Source organism: Solanum tuberosum, unplaced genomic scaffold (assembly GCF_000226075.1).
Source record: "Solanum tuberosum cultivar DM 1-3 516 R44 unplaced genomic scaffold, SolTub_3.0 scf00482, whole genome shotgun sequence".
NCBI lineage: Eukaryota > Viridiplantae > Streptophyta > Magnoliopsida > Solanales > Solanaceae > Solanum > Solanum tuberosum.
In genome coordinates, this window is record NW_006239402.1 from 318713 (window position 1) to 338527 (window position 19815).

Below are 19815 nucleotides of genomic sequence, written 5' to 3' on the forward strand. Positions count from 1 at the left end.
TGTTTTTATAGATTTGGGTGAAAGGGCAAAATGATTCTAGCATACCCATTTAAAGGTCCACTATGACAAGGAAAGAATGAAAAGGATACTGCAATAATTGATTGAACTAATTTTAACGTTTCTTTGCGGTTGATTGGTTTTAAGACAAGTCATTTATTATTGCCAACATCAATCTGAACCATATACAATACACTAAAAGGGGTAATAATAATCCTAATACAATTTTTTTGCCTTAAAAAAATTATTACTATAATGCGAATAATATTATCAACTTAAAATTACTTTTTATAGATAAACATATCTTTTTTTCATTATTAATCATGGTAAAATAATTGACTCGTTTTTATTACATCATAATAATCCTTTCATTATAATCAAAGCATAATAAACAAACAACCCAACTTCATAACTTCAGCGTCAAATATCGTGATCATCCAGAAATTAACAAGCGTTACTGGGAGAGTTACAATGGACACCACAAGGTTGCACCAAATTAACGAGTGGAAGAATCGCCATACGTAAAACAAATATGGAATATGTGGCTGCATATTATGCTTATCGCCTATGGGATTAACAAAAGAATTCAAAGCCAAATAAATTTAAAATGAAAATAACCTTCACTTTTGCTATCTTTACAGTTTCCATTTTTTCCTAATCTGCATTATCTATAGGATAATTATTATTCCACTACTATAATCAGAGGCCAACGTCATATATTTGCCACGAATTCAATATTTAAGTAAAATCCAAAAAGGGCAAATAGGCGAACTTGTATCAAAGGTGTGTTTTTTTAGTAATTAAGAAAGTGGATTAAGAACGGAGAATTCAAATTTCATAGAGAAAAAATTACTAGATGAATTTCTCGTACTTTTAAGCTTTGATGAACAAAATTAGTTGATACTTATTGTTGTTAGAAGGTTGATGATAAATATCTCGTGAAAAAAAAACATCAATGTTTTTCAGTAACAATATTTTTTGTTCCGATAGCTGATACAGCAAAACAATGTTATACTATAAAGACAACGCTAAAAATTGAGAATAATTCCAGATTCTTTTCTCTAATAATGGCCAAATTATTATACTTTGATTCAGTTAGTAGGATTCCGTATTTAACATTAAAGACAAAAAGGAACAGATTAATTTTACAAAAAGTTCAAAACTATACACCAAATATATATAGAATTTAAAACTCTTTTATAGAAAAAATTAAGAAGAAAAATTGAGATCATCGGAGATAATTGGGTCGGCATCGACCCGATTATCAGAAAAATCATCAACTTGGATTTGATCAAGCACGAGAACTAATCCCATGGCGAAGGCACTATCAAACCCGGGTTTTATTGAGAGAGAGAAAACGTCTTTTCCAAGCACCACATGAGCACAAGCATCCACTTTGCGTCGAATCTCAGCCACAGATACCTTGTCGGCGTTGAAGAATGTGCAATTTCTCTGTGCGAATGATCCTTCGATCTGATATTCCTCCGTCGGATTGCTGTATACCTCCACTGTAACGTTAGATCTTCCAATTATTGAAGATCTACGTACGCTGAATATCGGTTTTTTCCCCTCTTCTCCTTCCCCTAAATAGCCTTCCCACCTATTATGCAAACTCGGTCTCTGTTTTCAAAAATTGCACCGAAATCAGAAATTGCTATAACTGAGTAAACTCGGTTTACCCTTAATCGCAAAATCATAAAAAGTATTATTGAGCTAGTGAGTTTATACCTTACGGCGGACAGTGAGAAGGCATCTGCCGGTAGCGTCCATGAGAACGAGTTCACCCAGGTCACGAGAATCGGGACCGTACGTGTCAACTCGGAAAACTAGCTGGCCTTTGCAGTCGTAGGCAGTGAATCCATCGCCGGTAAAGAAAAGAGAAGTTTTCCGAACAGTAAGATTCGTCTCTTCACTGTGAACAAATGTATCTTCAACAACAACTTTACTCTTCATTTTCTTTTTGATTTTTGCTTCAAATCTGACTTTGAAAAGGAAACTAAAAAAGTCTTTAATTTTCTGAGAAATCAAAGAAATGAAATGTGATATTTATGAAGTGAAGAAGCCAAAAGGAAGGTCTGAGAAAGAGGTACAAAAATCGCCAGAGACATGTGGTGTGCATTTATTAGTAAAGTGACTGTATTTATTACTCCGTTCCTAATTACTTACTCACTTTTGAATTGATACCCCTATTAAGAAAATAATAATTAACATAATCAGTTTACTATTTTACCCCTATTAATTATGAAGTGGGTGAATTAAAAACATAAGATTTTCAAAAAGTTTTATCTTTTTCAAAATAATTAATTGAGGATATGATAGGTAAAAAAAATTAATTTTTCTTAATTTGTCAAAATAAACAAGTAATTAAGGACAATGAAAATATCTATGAAGTAATATTAATTATTGTAATATCACGCATACAGCAAGTAGAGTAATATTAATTTTTTAATTAACTTAATTAAATTTTGCATGTTGCATTATAATACTAAATTTAGTGGAGTAATATTTTTAAGCACGTATATGGGAACCAAATATTGTGGAGATCACAAATAGCCAATTGTTTTATACAATTCGAATCTCTAATGTAATCGGAAGATACTAATAATTTTGAAATAAAATAAAAAATTATTTTATCTCATGCTTAATTAGAGATATTAAATAATTTTTGAACTATTTATCTCACTATTTTTGTGAAAATGGTGACTGATAAAATAAATTATTTCATATCTATGATGAAATTACTTATATACCGTGAAATAATTAATTCTCAAATAATTGTTTTCTAAACAATCGACTCCTTATCATTATCCTCACAAGAGGTCCCATCTAAATACTAGTACTATAAAATACGTTCACATTAATTAAATATACTTACACATACTCTAGAAGACACGTATAGAAAATATAATCGTCTGGGTCCGAATAACTTTTTTCGTAACAACTTCATGTAGCTCGTACTTGTGGGGATAATAGGAATAGTTTGATTATATTTTATCGTTAAAATGAAAATTTGAAATTTTGTTTGATCATTAGTATAAATTAAAGTTATTTTTAACTTTTTATGAATAATTGGAGTAAAAAAGTTCAAACATATCTTCGAAGTTTAGTAGGACTCTTTTAACACCATGTTGATATGAATTGATGTATAATTTTAATTAGTCTAGAAAATGATTTAGGATTTTCTTGATATAATAAAATAAGGAAAAAAAAACAATTGTATTTCAATGATATATTAAAAGTAATAAATAAAAATAAAAATCTAATTTTATAGTAGTAGTAAATAAACAAAAGTGAATGAAAGGAGCAATTTTTAAGAGATGTCTTCATAAATTTGAAAAAAAAGAAGAGAGAGTACTTAATCGATTAAATAAAATAAATCTTTATAATTTATGTTATTAAAGTCAGATAAGGAGCCTAAATCAAAGACATTTATGGAAACTAACTTACCTACTTAAGGAAATACAATGCGGTTAGCTGAAGAATTTCCCATCACACATGACCATAATTTTTTCGATGTTCGTAAACTGATTGAAGTTTTGATTAAATTTAGACGATTACAATAGTCCATTTAGAAATAATACTTCTAACAAAAAAAATTCCATGATTAAAACTGAAATTCGTAACTTCTAATTAAGGGAAAAGCAATCCTATCACTAACCATAATCTATTTACTCAGGTTTCATTATCAATTCTAAACCTACTGTATGAAGTAAAGATTTTACTATCGTTGGAATATCTAAGATAAGAAGATATATATAAAAAAAAAGAAATAGTGGATATTGTAGTTTACTGAACACATCTATAATAAATAGACATGTGTCATATATATATGACCAATGCAGTGTTCAAAAATATAAACATAAATATCCTGTATACGATAAATATATCTATGTTGGGAATGATCACACACTTTTAAAATTGTGTATATTTAAGACAAAATGAAAATGACGCTGATTTCCAACAACTTAAGAATTTTAATTAATTGAATTGGCAACCAAGAGAGCGACGCATTGCATGCAAATGCAGGTGTCACTATTTATTTTTTATGAAATTGTACATAAATAATACTCTTTCCGTTCTATGTTAGATGAATACTTTCTTTTATACTGTGATTAAGAAATCATTAATACTCTCTCTGTCTCTAATTACTTGTCCATTTTTTAATTGACACACTTATTAAGAAAATAATTAATGACATAGTGAGTTTACCATTTTACCCCTATTAATTATGAAGTGGATGAAAAGTTCTATATTTTTCAAAATAATTAGTCATTTAATTGAGAGTATAATAGGTAAAAAAAATTGTCCTTTCTTGATCTGTCAAAATAGACAAGTAATTAGGGACAACTATAAAAGGAAAAGTAGACAAGTAATTAGGGATATAGGGAGTATATTGACCAACTTTATTATTTTGTCCTTTGTTCATATTAATTAACCTCTTGAAAAAAAATGGACCTTTAAAATTTGTTTAAACTTCTAAAGGTCAGAACATATTAATTGTAGGGGGTAAAACGAGAAAAAAAATTAATTAATTTCATCCTGATATATTAAGTGATCAAATAATACTCTCTTTGTCCAATAATAATTCTCCACTAGTGACTTGGCACACCCCATAAGAAACTATAAATAGAAGGCTAATTTACTATATCCTTTGAATATAATAAATACATTGTCTTGAAAAACGTAATAGAAAAATGACTATAATTAATGATAAGAATAAAATAGGAACTGAGTGTAAAATTATTCATTAATTTTATAAAGTAGACAAATATTATTGAAAATCCCAAAATAATCTAATAGACAATTATTGTTAAACGAAGAAAATAATATGGGACAAATAAATTTAGTAAGATGTCCATCTAACATAAGACATTTTTTAAAAACTTTTTCTATAGCATTTATTTTACGAAAAGTAATAAACTGATGTCAGTTGAGCTTTACAAAGGTTATTAAGAGCTATCCTACATAGTGGCGAGTAAAAATTTATACCACTTCGAATAAATACAGGGAAGAATTTATTTCATTAGGTGTAATAATACTTTCTTTGTCTCTAATTATCTGTTCATTTTTTCTTTTTTAATTGTTTCTAATTATTTGTTCATTTTGATAAATCAAAAAAGGATAAAAATTTTTTTACCTATTATACCCTCAATTAATTACTTTGAAAAAGGTAGAACTTCTTGAAAGTCTTAAATTTTTAATTCATCCACTTCATAATTAATAAGAATAAAATGATAAACTCACTATGTCAATAATTATTTTTTTAATATATGTGTCAATTTAAAAGTGAATAAATAATTAGAAACAGAGGGATATAATTTTTCACCAAAATTACATGACTTCTTTCGAGAAATTTTAATTTTTAACTAACTAATCGCAGAACCATACAAAATTAAGGATTCCTCTGAAAAAATCAGACTTGTTCAGAAGGAGGAAAATATGTGTCCCTAATAAGAGTTTACCATATTAATTTCTTGGATGAATTTGAATTGCGTGCCAAATGAAAAAGCATTGACACGTGTAAAAAATACTCCCTCTATTTTTTTTTACTAGTTCAATTTTGACTTTTAACTTGTCATTATTTAAGAATCAATAAACACAATATTTTTAACTTATTATACTTTTAATTTATTAAGAGAGTTAATGTTTTTAAATAAAATAAAATAATTATTTTAATTATTGCTCGTTCATGTCGAGTTTGAACATTTACGACGGAGGGGGTATCTAATAACTACGGTGGGCGGTGGTATTTATTTAGAGTGAGTTTACTAACTCGGTTTTTTTGAGTTTAGAAAAAATATTTGTTTAAACTTTTTCCCCTTAAATTTTTCAAACTAAAAAATTAATGCCGCAATTATATCCTACGATAGACTACGTACAGTTGACAAAATTTCACCACTTATGACATTAATAGTGATAGTGATAAAACTTAACTTGGTATATACATTGTGATTTTGTATTAATATTCAAATTTCAACTGTAACTATTTGTAGATTGCTCCATTTTAAAGTGGGCAGACTTTTTCTACTTGGCGGTTGTGCTACTTTTCTTTGTTTTTTTTTTAGGTCAACCGACTAATAAGATTCGGAAAATCTTAAAGAAAAGAATATATGGTTGTAGTTGAGAAGCCAATTTGAAATGTGTGGAGCACCAATCTGCGCGTTGCCCAATTGACCCTCTATGTTCGAAATTTGGAAGTTTTCTCAATTTTCTTTCAAAATATTATAGTTCTAGTATATGTAATTAACGCGGTAGGAAATGCTGACATTTAGCAAATACACGTTAATCAAGTATCTGTGAATTGACTTTTCAAATGGTCATTTATATGTATTATAGAAAGTATTTTTTCCTTTTTTGATAGAATATATTTTTCTGAAATAATAATTGTTAGATGGTCATTGAGAAATCAACCCCTATTATTCAGACGTTTGGTTCTATCATTATTATTTTTATGTGGTCTGGATATCTTAAATTGGAAATATCGATAAACATATTGGAAAGCTTCTTTTAATGAAAGCGCATATGCAAAATGTGCGCGGAAAGTAATAAAAGAAAAAGTAGTCACATATGCTTTTTAATTTGCCACTTTATAATTGGACAGACATGGGATTAGATATTTATAATGTTTTCGTGGATAATTATTTGCGCCATATAGAAGTGAAGAAAAAAAGGAGGAACTTGTAGAACATCAATTCAGGGAGCATTTTGCCAAAAGAAACATCTCTTCTTATAATAATTATCCCATGCCTTCACTTTTACTTAACCACTTTTATTTGTTTGATTAGGTAAATTAAGAGATAATTTAATAATTTTTATTTATTATTTAGTACATTATTCATTTCTCAACATCCAAATATAAATAAGGATGATATACTAAAATTACAATTTTATGTCTTGCTTCTAAAAGAATGTATAAAGTAAACATGAATGGCGGAGTAGTAAACTTCTTATACTTCCAACTCTAGATCGAAAATAAAATGAAACCAGGTCATTAAGAACTGAGTTGGAAAATTAGATGATCATTTGTCAATAATAATACTGCTGAGCTGGAATATTTGTTCTCTTGAGCAATAGAATTGTATGCCTATCAACAAATGGCCCCAAACAAGAAAATTCTGTTCAGACTTGACCTAAAGCCCAGTAACTAAGAAATGTGGACTCTGCATGGTACTGGGCTGGGCCTAACAGGTGCTTGCTTGAACACATGCCCAATCATAAACTGGGTTAGCTTGGGCTGATCCAGCTTTTCATTCACTAAACCCAGCCTTAAAAATCCAAGAGTACTCTCTTTCAATCTCCACATGAAAAGTAATAGCTCAAGCTATATCTTAGAGTTTCACGTGTGAAATTTGTAAGTCCATAATAAAGGTATTTGTCAATTATAGCTATTGAAAAAGAAATGTGGCTTTTTATGAATTTTATCCTCTACAACACTATAATCATAGAAAAGAAAAGTAACACAATTCCCAAATGTTGCAATATTTAAAGGAAATGACAACACGTTTCTCTTAATGTTTTAAATTTTTGTAAGTATCATCAAATAGCGAAATCCAGATCCACATAGCCTGTTGAGCATGAGGTATGGCTAGTAGAGCGTCAGGATTTTCTTGATTCATTGTCAATGTAAACAAAGGAACAATGCATGATCATTTAGTTTAATAAATCGATCAAGGAATATTATTTCTTGACTAGCACAGCCTTAATTATATAGGAGTATCAAATGAATCAATTATCATTCCTGCATCCAAGTCCACTGATATCCAAAAAGGTTCAATGAAACATAAATTTAGCAAATTTCGATTATAATTTTATATTTTTCTGTCAAAGTTATTTTTCAAATTATGGTGCAAATTGCATTAACTGTTTAGCTTGCAGCAACGCCCACATTTAATGCAGAATCTTCAAATGATCCTTTACTGTTTGAACTTGTCGACATCGACGTTGATTGATACAAACAGTTCTTTACATGCAGAAACACTCATTCAATTTGACTGATGTTATTGATAAACAAGATTTTGATTGGCTACTGTTTGGCTTTTGCTGTTAATAGTACGTTGAAAATAAAGTGACATTTCCATAAAGTTAAGTCATTAAAAGCCGAATCTTAAAACTTAAATTCCAGAATCAAATTTTTACACACATCATTCAAACTTCCCAAAACATTCATTAGCTACTTCCCATTGATCCCTTCCCTATGATCATAAGTTAAAAACGACAAAAAAAAAAAAAAAAAACTCTAAATCTAATTTACACGGTATCTCATTTGGCTCCGGTTTTGTTTTAGTGCTGAACTGGGTACCTGACTGCAGCGGCTAGCAGCCTTTGCTGTTCTATCTGTAGCACGAAACTATGATCATTGATCAGAACTATTTAATGCTAAAGTTCATTACAATAACTTTTTATAGAAACACAGGAGGAATACTATCTAACTTATTAATGCATGTCGTACTTTCATCAATACAAATAGTGTAAAGTAGCTAGGATGAAAATGTGTACGATGTTTAAATTATTAGGATTTGTTTGGTAGAGAAATTTGAAAAGAAAAAAAAAACTTTTCAAAAATGTTCTTTGTAGTGCAAAAGGCAAAATTGTTAAATTTCAAAATTTATGATAGAACATGATTTTCGGAATGTAAAAAATATTGGCGGCCAAAACGGTCAATAATTACCTGGAAAAGTTCATGAAGTTTGTTCTTGAGATAACAATATTCATGCTCAAGCAACTCTAGAGCTCTCAAACAACTGAGAAAAAAAAGAGAAAAACAATTATTTTGTTTTCAGTTTTAGTGGTCCTAGTATATAGGCGATTTATTTTATTTAAAAATAAGAAAAAGTTAGTTACTTACCCAAGTCGGTTATTCTGCTCGGAAGCAACGCGAAAGGCGACGCAGACGTTTCTGACGCGTTTTGCACCAATGCTTGAACTGCTTCCTATAAACTGATTCAAATGCACTCCCATTTTCTTGTAGTCCGAAAACTCTCTATCCATCCTTTTTTTTTTCGCCATATTATAAAAAGAGTACCACTCCATCAGTAAAAGATGAAAAGAAAAAGAAAAGATAACAAACTCAGAGGTATTATAACCCATAAAAAAAACTCGACTTTTTCCTCCTTTTATTCCCACGCTTGATATAAAACATGCCCACAATAAAGTAGTACTCGTAAAATCGCTTTTATGAGTTCACCTCTTCGAAACAATAATAGACTATTTTCAATAGAATTTCGACTAAAAAACACTCACAACAAGGATCTGAGATTTCGTAAGAGTTTTTCGGACTCCTGGAAGTAGATGTTGACAACTTCGGAGACGAAATTAGGAGAGGATTCATCTTGAAGCTGTTGCAGCTGCAAAAATTGCTCGTCTAATACTCCCTATTTTATTTTTTTACGTACAAATAAAAATCACATTTAGCATCTGTGCGAAAAAAACGAAAATCTGAGAACTAATAATAGCAAATTATTAGGAACCTGGTGGAAGAGTAACGCGAGCAAGCGATTCATATCACCTCGCAAGCGTTCGACGCCGAGGCCAAGCATCCACAGAGGTAGACCCGTTTTGGCTGCTTTTTGTAAATGAGGGAATAGTAGTATTAGAGAAGGAAAAGGAGATAGAATTAAATTAGTCTCAGGCTTTTTTCCTAAATATGGGGGCGAAAGGAGAGTTGCTTTCGAGAGGAGTGTGTATGTCGTTTCTTATTTCAGGGTGTAAAAATGGCAGTAATTGCTTTAATTTGTTTGCAGTCAAGTCAGGTGAGAGGTGAGAGCCGAGACTATGCTTATAAAGGATCACCATCTGGCGGTGAATCTGACCCCACCTATCCTATGGACTCTCACTTTTACTTTCTTTTTTTTTGTTTTTTGTTTTATTCGTTTACCTTTCTAAATTGGCCCTAAATAATTTTAAAAAATCATGCTCTTCTCATTTTAATTTGTTTTTCATAAATATGTCTGAAAAATTAAAATTGGAAGTGGAAAAAGTGATTTTTTAAAAATAGATTGAAGAAATAAGATAAAGCTAATTGAAACACTTAATATACTATTTTGGTTAAGTTTTTCGAAACAATATTGCCAGTACTGTTTTATGTTATGTACTATTTATACAAGTTGTTTCTTTTTCTTTTTTAAAAAAATGAGAAAAAGGAGATTACAACATGGTAAATTGAACTCCTATTAATTAAAAATATAGTTTGACAAGCATAAACTAGAAATACTTAACTAGGGATGAAATGACAAATTAAAGCTATTTTTCATTACATGCATTCTTATTTTGTCCATCCAGCATGTTCGTTTTTTCATAATGCAAGTACCTAGTACATTTTTTCCTTTCGGAAAAAATGAAAACAGTGCGTACATCTTTTCCCTTGTTATTATTTCTTCACATGCTAACCAAATGTTCCTTTTTTTATACTTCAAATTAATTTACTTCCGTGCATTTCAATTTTAATCAAGTGGATACTCTCTTCTTTTTAATCTATATGTCGTTTTACGTTTTTCAGTAATTAATTAAACAAATCTTTGCAATTAAATTAAGTTAAATGAATTAAGCAATATATAACAATTGCAAAGTAATGGGATTGCGTAATCGAGGTGAGTGTGGGGAATAATGTAGACCGGCGGGCCTACTCAGGATGGTCTATGTATATACAACATACAGAGTGACTGCAGGATTAGAGAGTGGCGCAGTCGTTTTTATTTTTGGTGTTGGAGTTGCTTGGGCTATACCTATATGGTGGGTTATGTGGTCACCTGCAACTTGCTTGGAACCCCGTTAGAAGACGGAGTCAGAACTAAAAATTTGGGGTTCTAAATTTTAAGATTCAAATCAGTAACTTCAGTGTGAAAAGTATTTTCATAATATTTCTTCTCACTAAATCGTTAATTAATTTTATGAGAAGTAAACAAGTTAATTTACATTTATATTTATATAATTTTCTAATATACATATATGATCAACGAAAATGTTACTGAATTCATTCGCGAACCCTAGTTAACTTCGCCTCTGACCCAGTACTGAGTCAGTCTCCTCCTCCGCGTGCTGTCCGCTTTTGGTGTAATGTGCGGCCTTCTTAAGCTTCCTCAATCCTCTCTCTCCCTTTCACCCGACAACGCCCTGCACCTTCTGACTCTAATATCCATCCCATCTCCTTTTATTTTACCACCTAGCACTTCCTCCTTTTAATTACCTTGTCATCACACTTTATACTAGTTAGTCTGGTTTATTACTAAATACTCCCTCTGTCCCAATTTATATGACTCACTTTCCTTTTTAGTCAGTCCCAAAAAGAATGACACATTTCTATTTTAAGTAACAATTTGCCTATAAAATGTCTTTTTTACCCTTAATGAAATGATTTACAACCACACAAATTTCTATCATTCATTTTTTACCACAAGTTTTAAAAGTCTTTCCATTTTTCTTAAAGTTTGTGCCAAATCAAAGTACATCATATAAAATGGGACGGAGGGAGTAATAAATAGACATAGTCTATTATTTTTATATACAATTTTTAAGATCTTATATATGTTTAATCAAAATTTATTTATAATTTACTTATTAATAGTAAAAATGCCTAAGGTGAGAATATTTATTTTATTGGTTTTATTTATACGAGTCTCTATGTTAATTCTTTGTGGGACTGAAAATGTCACTGTCTCACCCTTCTAGGCCAAAATAGTGAATTTTGAAGCTTTATTCATAGTAAACTCAGTGATCGAAAGTTCTGTAACGTCAGTCATACTAACTATTTTTCGTTTTGAATGAATTGCCGTCACTTTTTTCACGTTTTGAATAAATTGTTTCTTTTATTTTTGTGTATGGTTAATACTTTTTAGTCAGTCCCAAAAAGAATGACACATTTCTATTTTAAGTAACAATTTGCCTATAAAATGTCTTTTTTACCCTTAATGAAATGATTTACAACCACACAAATTTCTATCATTCATTTTTTACCACAAGTTTTAAAAGTCTTTCCATTTTTCTTAAAGTTTGTGCCAAATCAAAGTACATCATATAAAATGGGACGGAGGGAGTAACATAATTAGTTTTATACATATATCTCAAGAGGATAGTATATAGTATACAATTTAATTATACTTTGTGAAATTAGAAAAAAATATTTTTGATAACCATCGATTTTTATATAACATATCAAACTTAAATGTCAAAAGAAAAAGTAACAATAAAAAAGAGATGTTAAAAACAATAGGAAAATAGAATGTTAGGGATAACAAATTGAACAGTAACAAATATTACTCCTCGGTATGTTCATAAATTATTTTTCTTAAAATAAATAAAAATTGTAAAGTTGAATTATATATTTATACAAAAGAAGTACACTATTGTTTAATAAGATAATAAGGGTTGTTTGATTGGAAACAAGTTATCGCAAGATGGAATAACTATCCATCATTATGATATACAAAATAGTATGATAAATTATTTCAAACATGACAACAAAACAAGATATACAAATTTTTTATCCATAATTATTTATTACTCTATCACTATTTATTTTTATATGTTGCGCCAAGAATTAGTGAGCCTGCCTTTGTACACACTCACTCTACATACTGCCAAAATGTTAACCACACTGTATACGACTGTGGTTTTTCACTTTTCATCTGACTCCCAATTTTGTCCTTAACGGAGTAACCTTTTTTCATTTTTTAGAGTGCAAAAAGAGAGAATTGTTTGTTTATGCCACTACCTCCATGCTCACCAGGTCTTGGATTTTGGCCAAAGCATTAACTTTCTGGTCACTGCTAAACAATGCTACAGTCGCAATGTTCTTCACTATGTAACAGCTGAAGTGAAGATGTGGCAAGCTGGCTCCTGCTCCCTGCTGGAAAGTTATATTAAGCAAATTTATTAAATAATGAAAATTGGAATCATATAAACTAATTGAAATGTGATAGAAACTTATGTTCGGTTTCAATTCAAATATTTTAGTTTGATTGAATACGTAACTTAAGGTCAAAATCTTATTAAAGAGATGGCGAGTAATTCTTTAAATTTTGTGGTACTATTATGTTTGTCAAATAGATGGCTGAAATTAGAATACTTAGGTACAATCAACCTAAAAATAAAAGTAAAATACCTAAATTGGATTGGAGGAAATAATACTCAAGCTAGTTGTTACTCCAATACTAGTAGGCTTAGTTTTTTAGCAAATGCAAATTCATGAGAAATTTATATTATATAACATGAAATTTGTTAGTGAAACGCAAAAAAATAGATTGTTACTAAAATGCTAGAAAAGCTTTCTAACTTTTTCTTGTAAAAAAATAAATATATTTTTCTCTTAGTGATTCAATCAATATATCTATAAAAATAATCAATCCAAATTGTTTTTTTGTGAAATTTTCAATAAAGAAGTAGTAATTTTTTTTAGTGGTGCAAGTTCTATCCTTTTATAATGTGGTGAGTAGCTAAAATTGACAATTCTTTTTAATTATTATTAAAACACCATAAAAGTTTCGATAACCGAACAAACATTTCCCATTCTTTATCATATTTTTATCCCAAACATTCTAAAAATTACTGCATGCTTGGAATTAAAAATATCAAACTTCCATAGCTTGGGAGATGAACCCTTACACAAATATTGATAAGTTAAAAAATACAACACTTTTGAAGACGCCCATGTCCAAAATGCTTCTCCAATTTTTTAATATAAATGCATAAACTTCATAATCATGCTTTATGCTCCCGTGCTTATTTACTGTGGCTGTTTCTCCATTCAAATTACAACTTTCTAAATGTTTGCTAGTAGTATTACTTCGTGGCGTCGTTTGGATTGATATAAAATTTAATAGAAGATATTTTAAGGTATTATACATATATATGCCTTTTAATTTGGTCTTAGCCATAATTTTTATTCTCTCGATTTTTGATGTGTACAAGTGAATACTTAAGTTTATATAATATTGAACAATTAGACACATGTGTTCTATCTGACATAAAATACGTGGAAACATGTATCTACTTGTTTAAATCAATCTAAGTTCAGGTGTGCCCTACTTATGAAAATTTAAAGTTGGAAGACATAAACATCAAATGAGGTCAAGTTAAAGGGTGCAAACAAATTATAGATATTTGTGTGTGGAGTATAACTGATTTAATTGATGATAAAAATCAAATTGTTCTAAATTATGTGGGGTTACATTTTTTGTGACCAAACTAAAAAATGTGCCACAAAAATTTAGACGGAAAGAGTATATTATAATTATTGACAACTTATGATATCTTTTGGCCTAGAAATTCTAAATGTATACTTGAAATTAAAACTTTAGGCAACTAGTCAATAATCTAATAATTCGTGCGCTTCCTAAAAGTTTAATTAATTAGGACACAATTGCGTCCTCTTCATGTCACGTTTGTGCTTCAAAATATTAGTGGCATTGATACATTGCTCGAGATCACAATTATTTTGCCTTTTTATTGTCTGATTAGCTCTTATGAGTGCAATATAATACAGAATTCAATAGAAATGTAATTATTTGTCTACCTATATTCTATAGTCATCCAAGGTTACTCCATAGTCTCATAATTTCATTTGTGAGAATGCGGGTAACTAATTATAGCGCTTTCGTTTTTTTTAAATAAATAAATCAGAGTGATAAATTAATGATTAAATTTTAATGGGTCGTGAAGAGAATGTCTGTTAATTACAGTACAACTATGGTGTTTATTCCCTCGTATTATTTTTACTTGTCACTTATTTCTAAAATAAATTTTTATTTGTCACTTTTGATATATCAAGAAAAGATAATAATTTTTTTCCATTAGCATGAAACTTACTCTTTCCGTTCACTTTTACTTGTCATTTTTCTCTAATATAGATTTTCATTTTTACTTGTCATTTTTGACATATCAAGAGTGGAGTAATATTTTTCCATGTTTACCTCAACATTAAATACTCTTTCTTCAAATCATTTTTCAAGACTTAATACTAAACATAATTTAATTATGGATTGTTTGATAAATACCTATATCAATAATCATTTTCTTAATGGGTGTGTCAAGTCAAAACGTGACAAATAAAAGTGAATAGAGGGCGTATTTTTCAAATCATTTTCTCAGACATCATTTAATAAAAGATATTTTAATAAAATACTTATATTATTAATTATTTTTCTTAATGGGTGTACCAGATCAGACCGTGACAAGTAAAGCGAATGAAGGGAATATATTTTAAGATTAGTGTAGTGCAAAGATAATTGAGACTAAGAAAAAATTGTATGTTTCCAACTTAGTCACTATGAACAAAAGCATAATTTTATGTTGAATGAAGGTGTTTTTTTTTATAAAGTGTTGGACTATTTAACTAATTTGAAGTTGCTTAAGTAACAAAATGTTATTGACTTGTTAGGTCGTTGTATTCAAATGGGGATAGATAAAAAATCATTCTATTGGATTGATGTATATTATGCTGGAGTAGGCATGAATATAAATTTATTTATTTTTGTCATTTTAATTATCAATTTATTTATTGTAATTTGTGATATATTCATCAAAGGACTATGGACTTGATCGATGTTCATTTCTGATCACTCTAAATATTCTTTTGATTGATAATATATTTCACAAAAGAAGTGTACAATTATTTTTTTGTAAAAACGTATCTAATGTAAATAGTTGAACAAAGATGTCATAATCTATAATTTGAAACTTCTATAAATTTATTTTTATAATGTAGATGTGAGCTTATAAGCTCAATTGGTACCCACTACCCAACTTTGGAATGTTACTCCGTAAATATAAACTTGATTTTTTTAGTTGTAGTGTCAAATAATTTGTATTCATAATTTGCATCCTATCGGTGAATGTTATCGTACATGTAAAGCAAGAACCTTCAAAAAATCTCAAATAATTCAATTCAAATTAATTTTTCTTTTCGGAGAGGATACAATGACATATTTAGTTTTTTTCAAAAAATATTTTTTATCATCATTCAATCTTATATGAAATAATAGACTCGTCCAGAAATCAAACATATCCCCTCCCAGGTTTTGTCATTGTCGTTTGCCGACTATTATTATAATATATTGCGATTTTCATTATATACAAAGAAATAACTCATTTCGGGTTTCAAAGAAGAAACTCATACCTATACATATAGAAACTGTTCGGAGCAACATGATAAGAAAAATAAATTATCAATTTGAAAATGTCAGAAAACAGAATTTGTGAATTTGTCGTTTGATATTTCTACAGTTTGATGTGAATTATATGTTTGACTGAAGTTTAAACAAAAATGAATGAACACGTATAAAATGTAAATTATCACGTACAAGTATCACTTAAATGGTTGTCCACTATCTCTACCCTTCAATCTCCTTAACAAGAGTTTGTCTTGCAATTGATTTAAATGGGCCCATCTTCCAAGTTGTTCTTCTTTTTGATTGGATGAAATCAATTGTTTGTAAAATAGGCCCAACCCTCATTCCATTGACTCATTATATGTTCCAACAACCGTTTTCATACGTAAAGATATATATTATTTAGACGGATACATTTTACGAAAAAGTATATTTTTCTCATTGTTTGAGACTTGCTCACATTTTATGATAAGTATATTTTTCTCATTGTTTGGACTTGCTCACGTTTTATGAAAAGTACTATTATATTTTTTCTCATTATTTGGGAAAAGTACATTTTTTCTCATTGTTTGGGACTTGAGTTATTTTGTATCATAATATAACAACAAACCTAGTGTAATATTGTGGGATATAAACTTACCATTCCTCTTTGTTTCATGTCCATTTATCATTCACCCATTTTCATTTATTCTCCCCCCGTAACAAGAGCTAACAATTTGAATGCAGCAAGGCTTCAGTGTTGCAATAAGTTTTATGGAGAATCTATAGGCAAATGTAGCTTTCATTCCAAGTAGTTACAAAATGGAGGAGCAGAAGAAAGAAGCTTCACCCACGTAGTTACAGTAATTAGTCACTCAAGAATCTAAATTTCTCGTGATACATATTGTGTTTTCCCTAACTGTCAGCTAATGCCAGCCTCTGTTTATGAGTATCAGTTGGCAACTTGACATCAGTGGCCAATCCAATAGCTTGAAGAAATCTTACGACATACCAAGTCATGTCAAGTTGCCACCATTTTAATCCATGCCTAGCCGAATACTCAAACGCATGGTGGTTGTTATGCCAACCTTCTCCAAATGCAAGCAATGCCACCCACCTATATTATACAAATTATTTTGATGAAGTCCCCAAATATGGACAAAAAGAAAAGAAGCAACAAGACAAATAAATTTAAACGTTTATACACTAAAGTATAAAACTAAACAAGCTTACCAGTTGTTCCTTGATAAGTCACCAGTATTCCACGCCTGATTTCCCCATACATGGCATGCTGAATTTACTAGCCAAGTTATGTGGTATACCCACACAATTCTCACCCCCTGCACACGCAGGGAATTTAGCAATTGAATTTTCAGAATCTCATTGCACCAAATGCATATAACCCAGAATTTTGCCTATGTTACTATCAGATAATCATCCAAGTACTAGTTTTAACTTTTTCAAGACTCTTGCAAGTTTGATTTCGGAAAGTCATTCTGATCAATTCTTGAAAGGTACTAGAATTTATCTTGGTTAACTATTTCTTTCACCCTTCAAGGGCAGAACTATCGTTGAACATCATTTAACTACTACAGTTAATTACCAGTGAGATCCAAAAGACATGTTGTATGGAACAGCAACAAATTACACTTGATTTTGTCCAGTAGTTCGTTAAGAAAACAAAAGACCCTACCAACAGATAACACAGAAACTTTCTTCCACAAAATTGGCTCACAACTTGAGTTAGGCAGGGGAAAGATCCAAAACCATTAGGAGATTTGACACATGAAGAAAACAGTAGTCTAATGAGAGATGCAACTGTAGTTTTCTTCCGCAAAATTGGTTCACAACTTGCCATTGGGAGATTTGACACATAAAGAAAATACAATACACAAAATCGGGTCACAAACTAGGCTGGTGGACATATACAAACACATTTGGAGATTTTAACTGATAACAAAGCTTGCTTAACAATATCTTAAATACCCAAAAGACTAAAAAGAAAAACAAGCTTATTCAAATTGTAAATTGTATTTCCTCATTTGTACACATGATATCTCAATCTTTATGGTAGTGTTATGTGAAAAAATGTAATTTTTATCAACCAATTTTCATTTTATCCCAATTAATAGTTTTCCCAAAATGTTAAAAAGGGGAAAATGAAAGCTTTCTCCATGAATGGAGTTGTGCAAACTAAGAAAAGCTCCACTTACCATCCCCCAAACAATGTAAGGAAATCCTCCCATTGCATACAACAGAGCTGCAAGCGCGATGGGATGGATCACATAAGTATCACGAATGAACTGATAGAAACCTTGCTTCTCCAAATCCCCCACATTGTTGGGCTTCCCACACTACACATAAATAGAACATCAGTACTCAAGAATTCCTTCCATTTCATAAGTAGGCAAATAGATTATAGAATGAAAAACTTACCCTCTCAGTAAGGGTGTTGGTATCAAACATCCAACTCATATGACTGAACCAAAATCCTTCATAAGGACTGTGAGGGTCTTTCTCTGAATCACAAAACTGATGGTGGTACCTATGAGTACTCACCCAATCAATTGGATGTCCCTACAATCACACATGACATAGTAAATTCAAATGCCTAATACAAGAAAATAAGAAAGAATACTTGTAGTGGGTTTATTGAATTACCTGAAGTGCTTGGGCACCACAATAGGCAAAAAAGTACTCAAGCCATTTGGGAAGTTTGAAGCTTCTATGAGAGAGGTTTCTGTGAAAAGAAAGTGTAATACCCAAAAGTCCAGTGATTATATATAACCCAAATGCAATCCCAAGAGCAGCGTAATTGAAAGTAAATGGTGCAAATAGACAGAGCAAATGCATAGAAACCACCACCGCAGCTGAGGCCATATCCACTGAATTCCATTTCCTACCCCAAAGCACCTCCCTAGGCCGGGTCACCACTACATCAGAAAGAAGAATCCTCTTACAGTTCGATTCTCTTTCGTTTTCTGACACGGGCTGCGTCACTGCTGCACTCACAATTGGCATTAGCATTACTCTTCTGCTAAATCTAACTTTTCCTTCCAGTCCATAACAATTCCACTTGTTAACCTCGCCAATTTTTGTTGTTATTGAAGTATAAGACAAGGAATTTACATTTTTGGTTGTTTGAGCAGGGAAAGTGCTTCTCCCCGGCCTGTGAACTGCTTGGGGAAGCGGCGAAAATGGGTAAGGCTTGGACTTAGAGGGCGGTGGTGATAAGAGGGCCATTGTTGGGCTTTTGGCAATTGTTTGGTTTGGGGTTTGCTTGGTTTATAAAGTAAGTTTGAGTTAATGGTGGAGATTTAACGTCAAGTAGGGGGAAATCCAAGTTGGGCAAAGAAGGTGATAAGTAACTGATAAGGCGGTGGGGCATTTACAATTTGGGAATCGAATTAGTGAGAGGCCATTGCTTGCGTAGTAGATTTTTTGGGACCGCCTACCTGGCTACGTCTGTGAACCAAGATTTTCGGGTCATTTCCTCCTCCTTTAATTTTGTCAGAGATATTACTAACTTTCTGCGAACGCAGAGTTGGTTTTGTTTTGGGTTTGTGTGGTTCTGTTTTTATACCTCTCATGGTGCGTTATCCATTTTGAAATAGTCTCTATCTACTCTTTCTGCCCAACAATGGAAAGAATTAGATTTTTTACCGATGGGGTTCAAAATATAAAGAGATAGGTACAAGAGCCCCTTAAGATATCCTGGCTCCCTCCCCCCCCCCCCCTT

The 19815-nt window shown here is 30.8% G+C and overlaps 3 protein-coding genes across 3 annotated transcripts; all 3 read right to left on the reverse strand.

The window, feature by feature from the left end:
- Window positions 1–1062: 1062 nt before the first annotated feature.
- On the reverse strand, window positions 1063–2094 carry LOC102601120 (protein LURP-one-related 5). The gene is made up of 2 exons (XM_006364156.2): window positions 1726–2094; window positions 1063–1617 (listed from the first exon to the last, which is right to left on the reverse strand). The coding sequence occupies exons 1-2, from the start codon at window positions 1948–1950 to the stop codon at window positions 1207–1209; spliced, it is 636 nt and encodes a 211-aa protein (XP_006364218.1). The 5' UTR covers window positions 1951–2094; the 3' UTR covers window positions 1063–1206.
- Window positions 2095–8078: 5984 nt separating this feature from the next.
- On the reverse strand, window positions 8079–9790 carry LOC102601463 (pseudo histidine-containing phosphotransfer protein 6). Its single transcript, XM_006364157.2, has 5 exons — window positions 9465–9790; window positions 9238–9368; window positions 8843–8986; window positions 8666–8738; window positions 8079–8331 (listed from the first exon to the last, which is right to left on the reverse strand). Exons 1-5 carry the CDS (start codon window positions 9531–9533, stop codon window positions 8278–8280), a joined length of 471 nt encoding a protein of 156 aa, XP_006364219.1. The 5' UTR covers window positions 9534–9790; the 3' UTR covers window positions 8079–8277.
- Window positions 9791–16860: 7070 nt separating this feature from the next.
- LOC102601797 (palmitoyl-monogalactosyldiacylglycerol delta-7 desaturase, chloroplastic) lies at window positions 16861–19575 on the reverse strand. The gene is made up of 5 exons (XM_006364158.2): window positions 18738–19575; window positions 18513–18653; window positions 18290–18430; window positions 17310–17416; window positions 16861–17193 (listed from the first exon to the last, which is right to left on the reverse strand). The coding sequence occupies exons 1-5, from the start codon at window positions 19317–19319 to the stop codon at window positions 16992–16994; spliced, it is 1173 nt and encodes a 390-aa protein (XP_006364220.1). The 5' UTR covers window positions 19320–19575; the 3' UTR covers window positions 16861–16991.
- Between the last annotated feature and the right edge of the window lie 240 nt (window positions 19576–19815).